Consider the following 16681-nt stretch of genomic DNA (forward strand, 5'->3'; position numbering starts at 1 on the left):
AATAAAAAACAAAGAAAGAATCAGAAAACTCAAGACACGTCATTTGAAAATATCCAGAGGATCAATAAAAAACAAAGAATGAAAAATATGAAGAAAGCCTAAGGGGCATATGGAATACTGTCAAGGGGATCAATAAACACATTATGGGAGTTTCAGAAGGACAAGAGAGAAAGGGTCAGAAAACTTATTTAAAGAAATAATGGTCAAAATTGTTTCTAAATCTAGGGGTGGGATGGGGAGTGGACATCCAGATTTATGAAACACAAAGAATCTTAAATAGGAGCAACTCAAAATAAGTTTACAATGAAAAACATTACAATCAAATTGTCAAATATCAAAGGCAAGGAGAGAATTTTGAAAACAGCAAGAGAAGTGTGCCTTGTCACATACACATGAGCACCCATAAGACTCCTAGTTGATTTGTCAGCAGAAACCTTGTAGGTCAGAGGGAGTGAGAGGATGTATTCAAAGAGCTGAAAGAAAAAATAAAATACTGTCAACCAAGAAGGATATATCTCCTTCAAAAATTAAGGAGAAATAAGACTTTCCCAGATAAACTAAAGCTGAGAGAAATGATCAATACTATACCTGCCTTGCAGGAAATATTAAAGGAGGTCCTTCTTGTTAAAATGAAAGGATGCTAGACAGAAACGAAAAGTATATGTAAGTACAAAGCTCACTGGTAAAGGTACATATGTAGATAAATACACAATACTAAAATGCCATAACAGTGATGTGTAAGTCTCTTTTAATTCTGGTATAGAGTTTAAAATATAAAAGTATAAAAATAACTATACACATATGTTAATGGATACACAATATAAAAAATAATTTGTGGCATCTATAACATACAGTGTGAAGGGGGAAGTAAAAGAGTAGAGAATAATTAAGAAGAAAATAGAAAAGATTCAAATAAAATTAGAAATAAAAGGGAAGACATTATAACTAATGCTTCAGAAATTTAAAAATAAATGAGACTACCGTGAAAGAGTACATGCCGAAAAACTGGATAACCTAGAAGAAATGGATAAATTTCTAGAAACATAAAATCTACTAAGTTTGTATCATGAAGAAATAGAAAATCTGAATAGACCTATACTAGTAAGGAAAGTGAATCAGTAATCAAAAAACTCCCAATAAAGAAAAGCAAGTGACCAGATAGCTTCAATAGAGAATTTTACCAAACATTTAAAGAAGAATTAATGACAATTGTCAAATTCCTCCAAAAAATAGAAGAGGAGGGAACACTTCCAAACTCATTTTACAAGGCCAGAAATGCCAGACAAAGACATTACAAGAAAAGAAAACTACAGGCAAATATCCCAGATAAATATAGATGCAAAAATCCTCAGCAAAATAATAGCAAACCAAATTCAACAGAAAGTTAAATGGATCATACACCATGACCAAGTGGGATTAATCTTTGAGATGCAAAGATGTTTCAGCCTATGGAAATCAATCAGTGTGATATTATCACAATAATATAATAAAGAATAAAAATCACATCATCATCTCAGTAGATGCAGAAAAAGCATTTGAAGTAATTGAACACACTTTCATGATATAAACATTCAATAAACTAGGAATATAAAGAAATTACCTCAACATAATGAAGTCCATATATGAACCCCATGGCTGACAGCATACTCAGTGTTGAAACTGAAACATCTTCTTCTAAATTAGTAGCAAGACAAGGATGCCTACTCTTATTACCTTTATTCAACACAGTACTGAAATTAGGCAAGAAAAAAAAATAAAAGTCACCCAAATTGGAAAATAAGTCAAATTATCTCTGTTCATAGATGACTTAATCTTATATATAGAAAACTCAAAGAATTCCACAAAAAACAGTTAGAAATTTAGTAAATTTGCCTGATGCAAAATCAGTACACAAATACCAGTTGCATTTCTATACACTAACAATGAACAATCTGAAAAGAAAATTAAGAAAAAGTCCCATTTACAACAGCATCAAAAAGAATAAAATATAATACTTAAGAATAAACTTATTCAAGGAGGTAAAAGACTTGTATGCTGAAAACTCCAAAAGATTGCTGAAAGAAATTAAAGAAGACACAATAAATGGAAAGACATCCCTTGTTCATGGATTAAAAGACAATATTGTAAAATGTCCATACTACACAAAGTGATCTAAGGATTCAGTGCAATCCCTATCAAAATCAAATCTTTTTTTTTTTTTTTGCAGAAATAGAAAAACATTCCTAAAATTCATATGGAAATGCAAAGAATCAGAAATAGCTAAACCAATCTTGACAAACAAGAACACAGCTGGAAGCCTTACACTCCCTGACTTCAAAACATTTTAGAAAGGTATAGTAATCAAAACATTATGGCACTGGCATACACATTTATAGGCCAGTGGAACAGAGGAGAGATCCCAGAAATAAACCCATGCGTGTACGTTTAAGTGAACTTTGACAAAGGCATCAAGACTGCACAGTGGGGAAATGATAGTGTTGAGATAACTGGATATCTATATGTAAAAGGACAAAATAGGACCCTTGTATTATACCATATACAGAAACCAACTAAAAATGGATTAACTCTCTAAAAGCAAGATCTGAAACAGTAAAGCTTCTATAAGAAAACAAAGGAGATAAGCTTCAGGACTTTGGTCCTGGCAAGGATATCTTGGCTATGACACTAAGAGCACAGGCAACAAAAGCAAAGTAGACCAGTGGACTGCATTAAATTCAGAAGCTTTTGTGCAGCAAAGGAAACAATCTACAGAGTGGAAAGGCAAACTATGGAGAGGAGGAACATATTTGGAAACCGTATATCAGTTAAAGGTAAATATGCAAAATATGTAACAACTCAAAAGCAAAAACCTAATAACCTCATTAACAAATTGGAAAAGGACTTTAATGGACATTTCTCCAAAGACCAACAAATGGTCAGCAGGTTATATAAAAAGATGCTCAATACCACTAATCATCAGGGAAATGCAGGTCGACACCACAATGAGATAGTGCACACACCAGTTAGGATGGCCATTAGAAAAAAGAAAAAAGGGACTTCCCTGGCGGCGCAGTGGTTAAGAATCACCTGCCAATGCAGGGGACATGGGTTCGAGCCCTCGTCTGGGAAGATCCCACATGTCGCGGAGCAACTAAGCGCATGTGCCACAACTACTGAGCCTGCGCTCTAGAGCCTGAGAGCCACAACTACTGAAGCCTGCACGCCTAGAGCCCGTGCTCCCCAACGGGAAAAGCCACCGCAATGAGAAGCCCGCGCACCGCAACAAAGAGTAGCCCCCGCTCACTGCAACTAGAGAAAGCCCACAGGCAACGAAGACGCAACACAGCCAAAAATAAATTAATTAAAAATAAATAAATTTTTTTAAAAGAGAAAAATATAACAAGGGTTGGTAAGGGTGTGTAGAAATTCAAACTCTCGTGCACTGTTGATGGGAATACAAAATGTGCAGTCCCTATGTTGAATAGTGTGAAGTTTCCTCAAAAAGTTAAAAATAGAACCATCACATGACTCAGCAATCCCACTCCTGGATATTTATCCAAAATATTTAAAATCAGCATCTTGAAGAGATATTTGCTCTCCCACATTCATTGTAGTGTTATTCACAATAGCCAACAGAGAGAAACAACCTAAATGTCCACCCACGGATGAAGAGATAAGGAAAATGTGGTATATTACTCAGTGGAATATGATTCAGCCTTAAAGAAAAAAAAAGAGCTTCAATATGGATGAGCCTTGAGGGTGTCATGCTAAGTGAAATAAGCCAGTCACGGAAGGACAAATACCGTAAGATTCCACTTAGACGAGGCATCTGAAGTAGAGTGGTTTCTCAAAACCACTGTGCTCCCCTCAAAACGTGTTCAAAACAACAACAAAAAAATTGCAGGTCTTCCCTGGTGGCGCAGTGATTGAGAGTCCGCCTGCCGATGCAGGGGACGCGGGTTCGAGCCCTGGTCTGGGAAGATCCCACGTGCCGCGGAGCAACTAAGCCCATGAGCCACAACTACTGAGCCTGCGTGTCTGGAGCCTGTGCTCCGCAACAAGAGAGGCTGCGATAGTGAGAGGCCCGCGCACCGCGATGAAGAGTGGCCCCCAATTGCCACAACTAGAGAAAGCCCTCGCACAGAAACGAAGACCCAACACAGCCAAAACTAACTAACTAAATAAAGGAGTTCCTTTAAAAAAAAAAAAAAAAAAAAAAAAGATCGCAAACCCTTTTACATTAGAATAGTGAGCCAATAGAACCCAAATTTGACCGTAATTGCCTACATCTTTCAATTGCCTTAAAAAACCCACACTTAAAACGCTGTATTCTTGTTGTTGAGATTAAGGAAGTTCAATCAACGCGTTTTAGGAGCAAACCCCACATTGAAGAAAAAGTTATTTCTGATCCTTGGTAATCTCAGACGGCCTCAGCATTCTCGTCTTTAACTGTAGGGCTTGGGTTATAAACTACCTCTCAAACTCTGTTTGCGTTGGAAAGAGTATGACATTTGTGAAGAATTAACCGTTCAAGCCACTCTTGAGTGTGCCTTGTGACGGTTGACTTACGACTTTTCTTAACATACAATTCCACTTTGTTGCAGTTTTCATTGTTACAGCTTTTAGCAAGATCTTTGGAAGTACAGCTTGCCTCCTAAGTATTTTCATATCCTGGTCCTAATTCTGACTTTAGTGATTGCTTTCATTTTCATAATACAGATGAATCAAACACACGAAAGTAACTATCATCTCTTCCTTAAAGTTTCCCATCAGCAGCCTAAGAATTCTGAATTATGTTTTCAAACCCTTCATTCTATATCTTTACCTTTTAAATGTAGGTTTCTCAGTATTATTCTTTTCTTTTTTTTTCATTCCCACCATGTGGCTTGTGGGATCCTGGTTCCCTGACCAGGGATTGAACCTGGGCCCTCGGCAGTGAGAATGTGGAGTCCTAACCACTGGACAGTCAGGGAATTCCCAGTATTATTCTTAAAGTGTGGTGTCTAGACAAGGTATGTGACTTTTTCTAACTAGGAAGGATTTTAGCCCGACTCTGGCAAGTCAGATTTCAGACCAATTGCAACCTGAACACTTGTGTTTTTTGGCGACATAGTGTTTACATTTTCTTTTTTTAAAAGGAGGGAAAAAAACAAAGAATGCCTTTAGCTAGAGAATGACTCTCCAGCTACTACAGACACACCATTCTATACTACCCCCTTCCTGTCTGCTTCACTCACATTTCCTTCTTGGCCCTCAGGGTATTTGAAGTTACAGCTCTGTTACCTCGACTTGATTCCATTCAAAATCCTCAAGTCCATTAGCTTTTGTGGTAACTGTAACATACTAATAGCTTGTCCTAAAAGTGTTGCTTACTGAAAACCTGGGTGATTTTAGGTGAATTTTGCTTAGCCTCATGTCTTTCATTCGGTGAGTATGCAGTTGATTGAAACCACGTGCCAGATAGTCTCTTCATCCTTGTTCAATTTTACCTTGGATTTTGGCTTATTTGCCCAAGCCCATAAAATTGAAATATTGATTCTGTTATCTATTATGTAAATATCTGAAACTTTGAAGCGTTTGTCATTTATGTATTCATCCAAATTGACTAAAGCGCTGAACACAGTGGGGCTGTGTATGGAATCAGTGCTATAACAAAAGTTTCCCTTCGGCACAGTATTTGCATGTTAATTAATAACCAATACTCTTTGGGTGTGACTGATATTTTCATTATAAACCCATCTAATTCTGATAACCATAACTCTCCATTTAATCAACAAGGATAATGTGAGCTATTCTGTCAAACATTGATGATACTCAAGATATCTGTTCACTCTAGACCTGAAATGCGTTAATTGAGTAACCCTATTAAAAATAAAAGACGTGACCATAGGGGCCCACTTGCTCTTCCTCTTGCGTTATCAATTCACATTATATGCCTGTGTGCACATATGGGTAATAAATAAGATGTATTAGTAGAACTCTTTAGTACTGACATTTACCGTTTGCAAGGGAATGAAAATGTATGGAAATACCAATTATATTTTAAAATTTAAAGACATCGTTTTCCAAGCAGAAAATAATCAGAAGGATATGATTCTATTAATAATATGTGCATCAACCTGACTCTATTTTTCACATTTGAAAGTAATTTCAAAATGCCAATGAGAACACTGAGGCATAACTTAGCTTTGCTTTTGGTTGATTAAAATGCTGCCACTGGGCTTCCCTGGTGGCGCAGTGGTTGCGAGTCCGCCTGCCGATGCAGCGGACACGGGTTCGTGTCCCGGTCCGGGAGGATCCCACGTGCTGCGGAGCGGCTGGGCCCGTGAGCCGTGGCCGCTGCGCCTGCGCGTCCGGAGCCTGTGCTCCGCAGCGGGAGAGGCCACGGCAGTGAGAGGCCCACGTACCGCAAAAATAAAATAAAATAAAATAAAATGCTGCCACAAATCCAATTTATTTAAGCCTCAGTTTACTTTTTAATAAATTATACAGAAATATTTAACTGAATTGCTCTACATTGTATAATACTGTCAAGTGATTTGTTTCTTCTTAATAAAACATCGCTTATCTGAATACTACTCTTCAGGATTTTTCTGATTTAGTGCATATACACATGTGTTGAAGATTTGAGTACCCAGCTTGTAGTCTTGGTTCTTCTGGGGCTGACAAACTATGCTAATTCAGAAAGGTTATTTAATCTCTCTGAGTCTTTGCTTCTAAAATAAAGGGCTTGGAATACAGTATGTGGTTTTTAAGGTCCATTCCAGTGCTAATCCTTTGAAAATTTTAAGCTGTTAAAAGTCCTTTTAGTTATATGCTTTCATAAATACTTGTTCAGTTTTTAAGAAACTGAGAAATCGCTAGAAATATAGTTCAATGTGAATCTTGTTAATATTATTGGAGAATTAGTTTTATTTAAAATGACATATTACCCATATAGAAAAATCCTCATGAAATCAAACCACACTTCTGTACAATATTTTATTAACTGCAATCATTTACAAATAGGTAATTATTGGGCTTCCCTGGTGGCGCAGTGGTTGAGAATCTGCCTGCCGATGCAGGGGACACGGGTTCGTGCCCCGGTCCGGGAGGATCCCATGTGCCACGGAGAGGCTGGGCCCGTGAGCCGTGGCCGCTGAGCCTGTGCATCCGGAGCCTGTGCTCCGCAAAGGGAGAGGCCGCAGCAGTGAGAGGCCCGCGTACCGCAAAAAAAAAAAAAACAACAAATAGGTAGTTATTGCATTTTAATAAGAAAGAGAAAAACATACTGTGAGACTTCATATAAAATGTTCATAATTACTTCAGACATCTGATTTTAATGATTCTAAAAATATTTCCCACTGACTTGACTCGTGACTTCAAGGAATTGACAATTTCTGAATATAAATTTTTCTTTTATTTTAAATCCAAGAAGTTATAGTGTTAAACATCAAATTTTACTAAAACTAAGCAAGCAAAGGAATGTCTAAGAAAATATTCATATTGACTTTATTCAAATGTTTCCTATTTTTTTTTACATGAAGCAAATGGTGTGGTTTTTGATTGTATTAAAAGATCAATGTATGAGCAAAAATTCATGTTTTTCAGCTAAAGGATGAGTAAGAAGTGTTAAGTTGATAGAATTAAATTCTCTAAAAATATTTGTATGACACAACTTGTTAATTTTCCCTTCCCCCTTAATTTGCAGGGACCATTTCTGTAGCTGCAGTTTTTTGGTTTTTTTTTTCCCATCAGGGAAAATAATGCGCTTCTTTTTAAATTTAAAGAAAAACCTAAAAAATAGTCTTACTTTTATGACATAAACTTTCATTAGCAAAACTGATTTAAAAAGACTCAGAAGAGGTCTAGGGATTTTATCATACATGACAATTATAATTAACGTACTGAACACTTTCTAGGTTTTCTGGGTTTGTTTTTTTATTTTTCTTTCATTTTTGTGTTGCTATTTTTGGCAAATGAAGGGAAAAAGTAGTATCAAAACTATGAAATAAGAGCCAAGTTTCAAAGCACTTTTTTATTATTATACTGTTTTTAATTTATGTTTTACAGCATGTTCTCAGCTTATACCCTCAAAAATGAATTTACGTATTGGAATATAAATACAATGTTTCCTTGATATGTATGCTGTGGGAGTACCACCTACCAAAGTCTTGTGTTAGTGTTGGCAATTAAAGCCCCTGAAATGAGGACAACATGGATTTATGTCTTAAGTATTGTACTCTCTTCAAACTAACCTAAATCAAATACTCTTCAAGTATGTTGAGGAGATAAGTAATGTTCTACTTCAAAATTTTCATTACAAGGAGGGGTTTTTATTGGGGGAATCGCATTAAAGCAAAACCATTTCTAGTGTTGGACAAAGGCATAAAAGAAGATTTAGATGTTCTATTTGCCAGCGTAAATTATTCTTCAGATTTTTATCCTACCAGTCACAGCCTCTCTTTCTAATTATCAAAGGCATTGCTCTAAAATTGATACCCTAATTATGTCTTTAGTCTTTCGGTCTCCATAGGCTACTTCTCCCTGGCCTTCAATCTATGTTTAGATGTTCTGCAATGTTGTAAAGTCCTTCCTGGGACAGTACTTTCCTTTATCTTCTTCCTTTCCTTTAGCTGACAAATTTACAGATTTGCTTCCTAAGACCCCTTTTTCCATTCCAGCCACTCTCTCCTCCATTCTTTCAAATCTGACCTCCTTTAGAACTTTGAAAATAACCTTCCTAAAAAGAGTCACTTAATGCCTTTCTTGCCATATTGAACTGTTTTGTGTGTGTTTTCATGCTTTGTATAAATGATGCCATGTTTAATACCACTGTGCAAATTCTTTTGGTACGTTTTCCTCCCTTAGTTCATGAAATCCCAATGCTTTCTCACATTTCTCTTATTTTGCTAACCATTCGGTTCTTTCCTTCACTGACCTCTTCACTTCTCTCCAGGACTGTGTAGCAAGGCCACATGCTTTTCTCCTCCTACAACTTGTTTTGTAAGAGTTTCACAAAAGTAATTTTATAATCTTTGATGTTTAAATACCATTCATATTTAATACACATAGTAAAGAAAACTATACAAAGATGAAGTTTTCCAAGTCAATATTGTATAATTTAGCTTCTTCCAGAGAGATACGGGGATGTGAAGACTTCTAGTGACTCACAACACAAAGGGACAAGAGACACTCAATTCAAAATATTAAGATTTCCTCGATTCAATTTGACTATATGTTATTTATGTTGGAAATTACATCTAAATAGAAGATGAACAACAGATGCACTCTACTGGGGGGGAGCCTTACTACAGAAAATTAAAATTCCAGGGTATGCTTGTGGATTTTTAAAATTTTGATCTCAAATAAGTGACTATAACTCAGAAGCACAGACAGATTTGTGTAGGGATGGCATGTTTGTCAGCAGCAAAGAATAACGGAATGAAACCTATGTGGAATTCTTTATTTCTTTTGGCTTTTATTTTTATTGGAATACAATTGATTTACTTTATAATTTGCTTTATAACTGTGTTAGTTTCTGCCGTACAATGAAGTGATTCAGCTCTATGTATACATATCCCCCCTCCCTCTTGGACTTCCCTCCACCCCCTCCCATCCCACCCCGCTAGGTCACCACAGAGCACCGAGCTGAGCTCCCTGTGCTCTACAGCAGCTTCCCACTAGCTATCGATTTTTCACGTGGTAGTGTGTATATGTCAACCCTAATCTCCCAATTCATCCCACCTCCCCTTCCCCCACTGTGTCCACATGTCCGTTCTCTACGTCTACATCTCTATTCCTGACCTGCAAATAGGTTCATCTGTACCATCTTTCTAGATTCCACATATACGTGTTAATATACAATATTTGTTTTTCTCTTTCTGACTTACTTCACTCTGTATGATAGACTCTAGGTCCATCCACATCTCTACAAATGACCTATTTCTTTTCTTTATATGGCTGAGTAATATTTGTATATATGTACTATGTCTTCTTTATCCATCCTTCTGTCGATGGACTTTTAGGTTGCTTCAGTGTCTTGGCTATTGTAAATAGTGCTACAATGAACACTGGGGTACATGTATCTTTTTGAATTATGGTTTTCTCAGGGAGGTATCACCTCACACCGGTCAGAATGGCCATCATCAAAATATCTACAAACAATAAATGCTGGAGAGGGTGTGGAGAAAGGGAACCCTCTTGCACTGTTGGTAGGAATGTAAATTGATACAGCCACTATGGAGAACAGTATGGAGGTTCCTTAAAAAACTAAAAATAGAATTACCATATGACCCAGCAATCCCACTACTGTGGAATTCTTTTTTGCCTGATAAAAGTAGTTGTTTCCAGGGACAGTGTGAATTTCTGCTGATATCTAGAATGAAGCGATGCGCCTTGCTATGAGTTCCACAGGAATGCTAAAGAATCAGGAAAAATGATGAAATTCTAAAAGCAAGGGCAATTCTCTTTTGTCTTAAATATACGTTTTTATAGAATGTCAACCAAATGGCTTAGAAAATATAGGTTATTTATTCACAGGTTATTAATGACTTTCTAATGTTCACATTCAGGAGGTTTTCACCCACAGACAGAATTACCTTATTGTTATACTATCTCAGACATTGTAATTTTCCTAGAAAGAAAAGAGAGGTTTTCATGAAAAGTGTCTCTATTAATGTTCAAAGTGAAAGTGAGATCTAAAATTATTATAATGGAGAGTGGGGCTCCAACAACTTTATAAACTTACCCCTGGGCTAAAGTCATATCAGCCATTCAGGAATCTCTGTTTAGAACCTTTGGACATCATTTGTATTTGGAAATCATTTTGAACTCCCATGCTAGCAAGAAATGTTCTGCTGACATTGTGAGAAGGTATTCGATATTTTATTAGAAATTAGTGGGTAAATAAGGTTTTTTTGTTTGCTTTGTTTTGTTTTGTTTTGTTTAGAAAGTGAACTGTGTAAGAGTTAATAGACTAAGCAATAAGGAATGTCTGCCAGGCAGCGCCAGTATTTTCTTAACTCTTGAAACCATGTATATGTTTCATAAGGATAATAACCATTTCCTTTCAAAAGTTGCTTTTTCCCAACAGGGAAAAGGCCTATTTAGCTGGTAGAGAAATTAATGCCTATATTATTGTATATGAAGAAAAAATAAAATTAAATTACAATGACTGTTGGCTTCTTTCACAAGAAAAGAAGCCATTGTTTTCTTAGATATAATTACATTTGGTGTGTTTACTGTATGTAGAACTTTTCCCCAACAGTACTAGACAATGAGTATATTTTCTCTCTAAGGAAATATTGAAATTATTTTCTATGAACCATTAGTCAAATTGATATCCCTATGACTAATATCATATTAAAGTATGGGAAGGGAATTGAATAGCCATGTTCAAAGAGCCTCGACCCCTTCAGAAACACAAGATAATCAGTGTTGTCTTGATCAAGCTGTGATTTATCTCCTCTTAACAAAGTGTCACTTATCTCTTCATCAAAATATGATGGCAGATGCCATCCTGAAGAAATCCACTTCATTTTATCATACTTACTGAAAGAGTAGTTTCCTTGATTTAATATGTAAACTTAGAAAGTACAGTGTTCCTTGGCTTAGCTGTGGTGGAGAATTAGATTTGCGGAGAGGTAGGAAAGGAAATTGTAATGATCCTGAGAAAGACTTAGAACTTTTACCTAGGGCCATCTTGGAACTTGCCATCTTGGAAACAGATTGGAAACCAGTGTCCCAGCCCTTCATTTTCCTTCTTCATCGCATCATTGTCTTCTCTCAGGACAAGAACTCAGACTAGTATTACAAGTGATAGAAAAGTATGTGGTTTACTTAACAGGTCAGGATGGTTTGCTTGTGTTCCCTCTTGTACTGTGCTAAACATGCTCAGATTTAGACGCTGCTTATGCGGGTAGTGAGCATCATTGCCTGGCGCTCATATTTGAAGTCCGCCCAAAGAGGCTGATTGAATCCGTTTGATCAGCATGTGACTTGCATTTTTCAGACAGTTGTCCAAATTTTCTGGATGCTTTTGATGTAGAATAATGTCTTTGATTTGAATTGCTGAAATACAGAATATTAATAGGAAGTTCTGTTTTTTGTGCATGGGATTATTATTAACCCAGGAAAAAATAAATCCTTTTTTTTTTTTTCATTTTAGTCTATTTGTAAATATATTCTAAGAAACAAGTGGTCAAGAGACTGAAGACTGTAGTGTGCTTTCCAGTGTATCAGACCATTAACTTGCAGATTAGGTGAAATTAAACATTGTCACTTAAACTCTCTTGGCAATAAAATAATGATAAATTATCATTCAGGCTCTTGGATGGGAAGCCTAGGGGAGAATTTCACTTTGCCTTTGGATTGCTTTCCTGCAGGTTACTTTTGCTGTGGTTTTGGAGAACAGGATTTCTAGGCATCACCTATTTAGTTATTTAGTTCAGACTAACAACTTTTCTGATATTGTCAATAGAAATTAAACACAAATCCCTTGAACTGTCTCTCAGTACAAAATGTAGTCTGATTTTTCCTATTCTTTTTTTGAAGGCAGCTAGAAAGTGCAAATAAATAAATGCCTTGTCCTAATGGATGATAGTTTTCGACATAACAGAATCGTATTGTTTGTGAATTACTGTACTTGCACACCTTTGGCCAAATCCGTTCAAACAAATATTGTTGAACAGATATGGTTATGAATAATTTCACTAACTTTGTTAAGAAAGTAAACAGTAAACTAACACCTGGGAGACAAATGAATTAACCCATTGTGAAAAAAATGTATAACTTTCAAAAATTCTGACCTATGAAAAAATTCCTTTCAGTTTTATGCAAATCAGCAATGTATATTTTCAGATCTTAGATAATTTGTAGATTTTATTAATCTACAATTATATCATAAACTCCTGCTCAGTTAAAATGCCATGTTATAATACATGTGAAGCCTGATTATTAACAGTGACTAATTTAACTTAATAGAAGCTTGTACTTTGTAGGTCTAGATTAACATGTCAGAACTTGCTTATCTTCCAAGTGAGACAAAAACCACTAAGACAGGGATGGAGTAACTTAATCAAAACACTATATATCTGTGTGCATTGTTTTCCTAGATTGCTTGTTAAAAGCCTTTACTCTTTAGATAGAATGTTCTATTTATATGTTGAGAAATATATTTAAACTAATGGGAAAGCATTTATGAATGAAATAGGACATTTTCCTTCACTTAGTGAATATTAGCTTTGACATGACTCATGACATTTGAATGTCCTCTCAAAACTGTAGTCTTTAAAGAGAAGTTATCTTGAGTTTAATTTGTATTTTTCCTTTTACTTCATTGCTATTTTTTGGATTTTCTCTGAAGAGCATCCATTTTATGAAACATTTAATGTAATATTTTAATGATCCAAAATTGATATTTCAAACTTGGAATAATTGACATACTTAATGGATGATTTTATTTTAAAAATTGTGTAACTTCATTTTGAAATCTATCAGCCTATAATTTTGTTCCAAAACATTTTGATATTGTTACCAAACTCAGGTTGGGCTGCTCGCCACTCAAAAGCCAATAGTTAGAGAGGCAAGCGTTGGTAGGAAGAAAACTGCTTTAATAAGAAAAGCCAGCAACCTGGGGAGAAGGTGGACTCTTGTCCTGAAACCAACTCTGAAGATTCTGCTCAGTTGTGATAGGTTTTCAAGGGAAAAAGGGGGGAAAGAATCTCAGTGAATTATCGAGGCAGGAGGTTGGGTTCTGCTTCATCCTTCATGGCATGCAGGCTGGCTCACGTTCTTCCGACGTGATCTTGCCTGCGTGATCTACCTGCAGGATTGCTTAGGGCAGCTGTTGGGGGTGGAGAGCTACTCATTTTTACCTGCTGAGTTCTTCATTCTTCCTGCTTTTAAACGAGGAAAAGAATCAACACGTTGGGCAAGGCGTGGTGTACATTCAGGAGAGCATAAGTCAGGAGTTAAGTTACACTGCTTAGTGATCTCGTTCCTATAATTAGGTTTTTAAGGTTAGAGGGGGACAGGAATGGGTAAATAGGAAATGGGCAAAGAGCTGCTTTCAATTCCCCACTGTCAAACATCCTTCCATTCCTATGGGATCGGGGGTGAAGGTCCATCCTCTGCCACTTCTTCATGCTGACATGGGGCGCTGTGTTCTCAGTGGAGGATGTCGACACGGGTCCGTAGCATCTCCTTGCTGACAATTTTAGTTGCTCCTTTACAGGACAAGCTACAATTATTTTGATGCCCACAAAGACATAGATTATGATGAGCAGTCGTGTTAATCCCATTCTCTTGAGGCCAATTCTTGGAATCGTGCTGGCCGTAGGCTCAGTACTGCTCAAGTTGGAGTAGCTTATGTCATGGCTGCAGTCTGGCTTTTTCCCCCTGGTGGCAGCTACAGTATCTGTAAAACAACTCAGGAAGGTGCATCAGACACTGAGTCTGTGACTCTGTTGTCCTGATCCTTAAGTGCTCGAGGCCACTCTTTGTGACTGAGGGAGGCCTGGGAGACTTCAGCTTTTCTACGACCAGAGGCAGGAGACGTGCAGGGGCCTTTGTACTTGGCGGTGGGTTTGGGGCGATGAGCTACAGGGTTCTGCTTGGTTCCAAATATCACTTGTTTTTTGTGGGAATTCACATGACAAAAAGATCTTGAAGTTTAATAATATTTCATGGTATATACTCAGAGACAAATATTGTAGCATCTTCCTATTTGGTAGAGAACATGAGAGCAGAATATAGGAGAATAAAACAATATAAATATCTTCTCCAGTAGGCAAAGAGGCAGATAAATAAAAAATGGTCTTATTCTTTCTAACCAATTCCAGAATACCCACTAAGCATACATTAATTATGAACCTATATGTGCAAGATACTGTGCTATTCACTATGGTCATGAGGTTAACATTTCCCTAGTTGGTGTCCTGATGGAGCTTTCACCCTCATAGATGTATTTTCATGACAGAGAGGAAGCCTGATTGACTGGGTAATGAAGTTTTAAATCTATAATCTCAAGAAGGGACACTGTTTAGAAATAGAAATAGGTTTAAGAGTGGTTTAGGTACTTTATTAAAGGATCGACATATTATTAATGGGTAAGAAACTTTTATAAATTTGGGGTGAAAATATCTTTGGGGAAGGACATCTGGGTCTTTTCGTAGCCCAGACAACAGGGCTGACATGGCCCATGGGCTGTCTCAGCACTGCAGCCCCTGTTCACTTGGGGACGATAGAAAAATGCAGACAATATCTGAGCACCTCTCCTTGTTACGTGTATTCTAAACTCCAGCGATGTAAGCCTACTCCATACTTCATTTACTCTTGACCGTGAATTTTCACCAAAATACAGTGCTTTCACATATATATAAAGCCGCTCTTCTCCTTAGGGCAGCATTTTAAGCAAATTTGGATTTATATTATGTCTGCTTATTTGATTTATTCTTGCTTCTTCTATGATAAAGGTTATATTTTTTAAATTCCTTAGAGTAAAAAACGAACAAACAAAAAGTCCCAAAGCCTCATGAACCTTAAAACGAAGTGTTCAAGTTCAAGTTTCCATTTCAGACTTCCGGTATTAGGATAATAAAAGGGGTTATTCACAGTCACCTCCCCCAATAGGGGTGGAAGTCACTTGAGAAAACTGTGAATAGAAAAGTAAGCAGACATTCAAGTGCTATGACTTTCCAACTCTGCTTGGCTTTCTTTTTACTCTGAAGAAAGTATTCAATGATGCTTTTGAGGTCTCTCTTTGCTTTTGAGTCAATTAATGTTTAAGGTAAATATTCCCTCAATTATACTGCTGCAGTTAGGCCTTCCTTTTTTTGCATGCATGTTACCTTTAAGAATGTGGGGTTTTTTTTTTTTTTTTTTCAGTAGATATTGTAATAAACAGTATTTTGGTGCTTAAACAATCATTAAAACTTTTCTGTTTAATTAAAATAAAATGTTAATGCCCGAAGGATATTTCTTTGAAAAATCAGTGTTATTCTAGAAGCATTTCAGTCAGTATCTAATAGAGGTTTCCAGCATTATTTTCTTTATTCTCTAGATAATGGGCATTGCGTTAGGATCTTACTGTGTATATGCCTGACCCATTAACACAGACTCCTGCTCTGCCATTAACTAGGAATAGATCATTTAGGATTTTAGCAGTGAAGACATCCTTTTGCTTGTCTCTTAACTTGAATTATTCCTCGAGGTAATATAGTGTATTTTTCAACTTATTTTGTCGTGTGACCTTTTCAGATTGCTTCTTGAGGGCGCAGTATTTTATTTACAGCTAAAATGTGCCATCATGACGTATGAGGTCCTTGTAAAGGAAAATGTTTTGGCCATAATAATAAAATCGTTATTGAGGACAAAATGTTAAAAGATGGAGACGTGTCTGTATTTTATATACCGCCTACGATTGTTTGGAAAAGGCCTGCCTTCCTGTGTGTTTTGTCCAAAACATTTAGGGTCATCTCTGAACTGTACCCGGCACCTCTCTTCTTCCGCAGAGATCTAAAATTGCGGTGTTTGATAAGATGTGGACCTACATGAGAAGTGCAGAGCCCTCGGTGTTCGTGAGGACTACAGCTGAAGGAGTGGCCAGAGTGCGCAAGTCCAAAGGGAAATACGCCTACTTGCTGGAGTCCACCATGAACGAGTACATCGAGCAGAGGAAGCCTTGTGACACCATGAAAGTCGGTGGGAACCTGGATTCCAA

The 16681-nt window shown here is 36.8% G+C and overlaps 1 protein-coding gene across 4 annotated transcripts in view; it reads left to right on the forward strand.

Moving 5' to 3' along the window:
• GRIA2 (glutamate ionotropic receptor AMPA type subunit 2) overlaps positions 1-16681 on the forward strand; it is a 164934-nt gene that overhangs the window by 144778 nt on the left and 3475 nt on the right. For all 4 annotated transcript variants that reach the window (XM_067035427.1, XM_067035429.1, XM_067035430.1 and 1 more), the window contains exon 13: positions 16473-16681. This exon is cut by the window's right edge and continues 39 nt beyond it. In XM_067035427.1, the coding sequence (XP_066891528.1) occupies positions 16473-16681 (209 nt within the window). The remainder of the gene's footprint in view (positions 1-16472) is intronic.

Source organism: Kogia breviceps, chromosome 6 (assembly GCF_026419965.1).
Source record: "Kogia breviceps isolate mKogBre1 chromosome 6, mKogBre1 haplotype 1, whole genome shotgun sequence".
NCBI lineage: Eukaryota > Metazoa > Chordata > Mammalia > Artiodactyla > Physeteridae > Kogia > Kogia breviceps.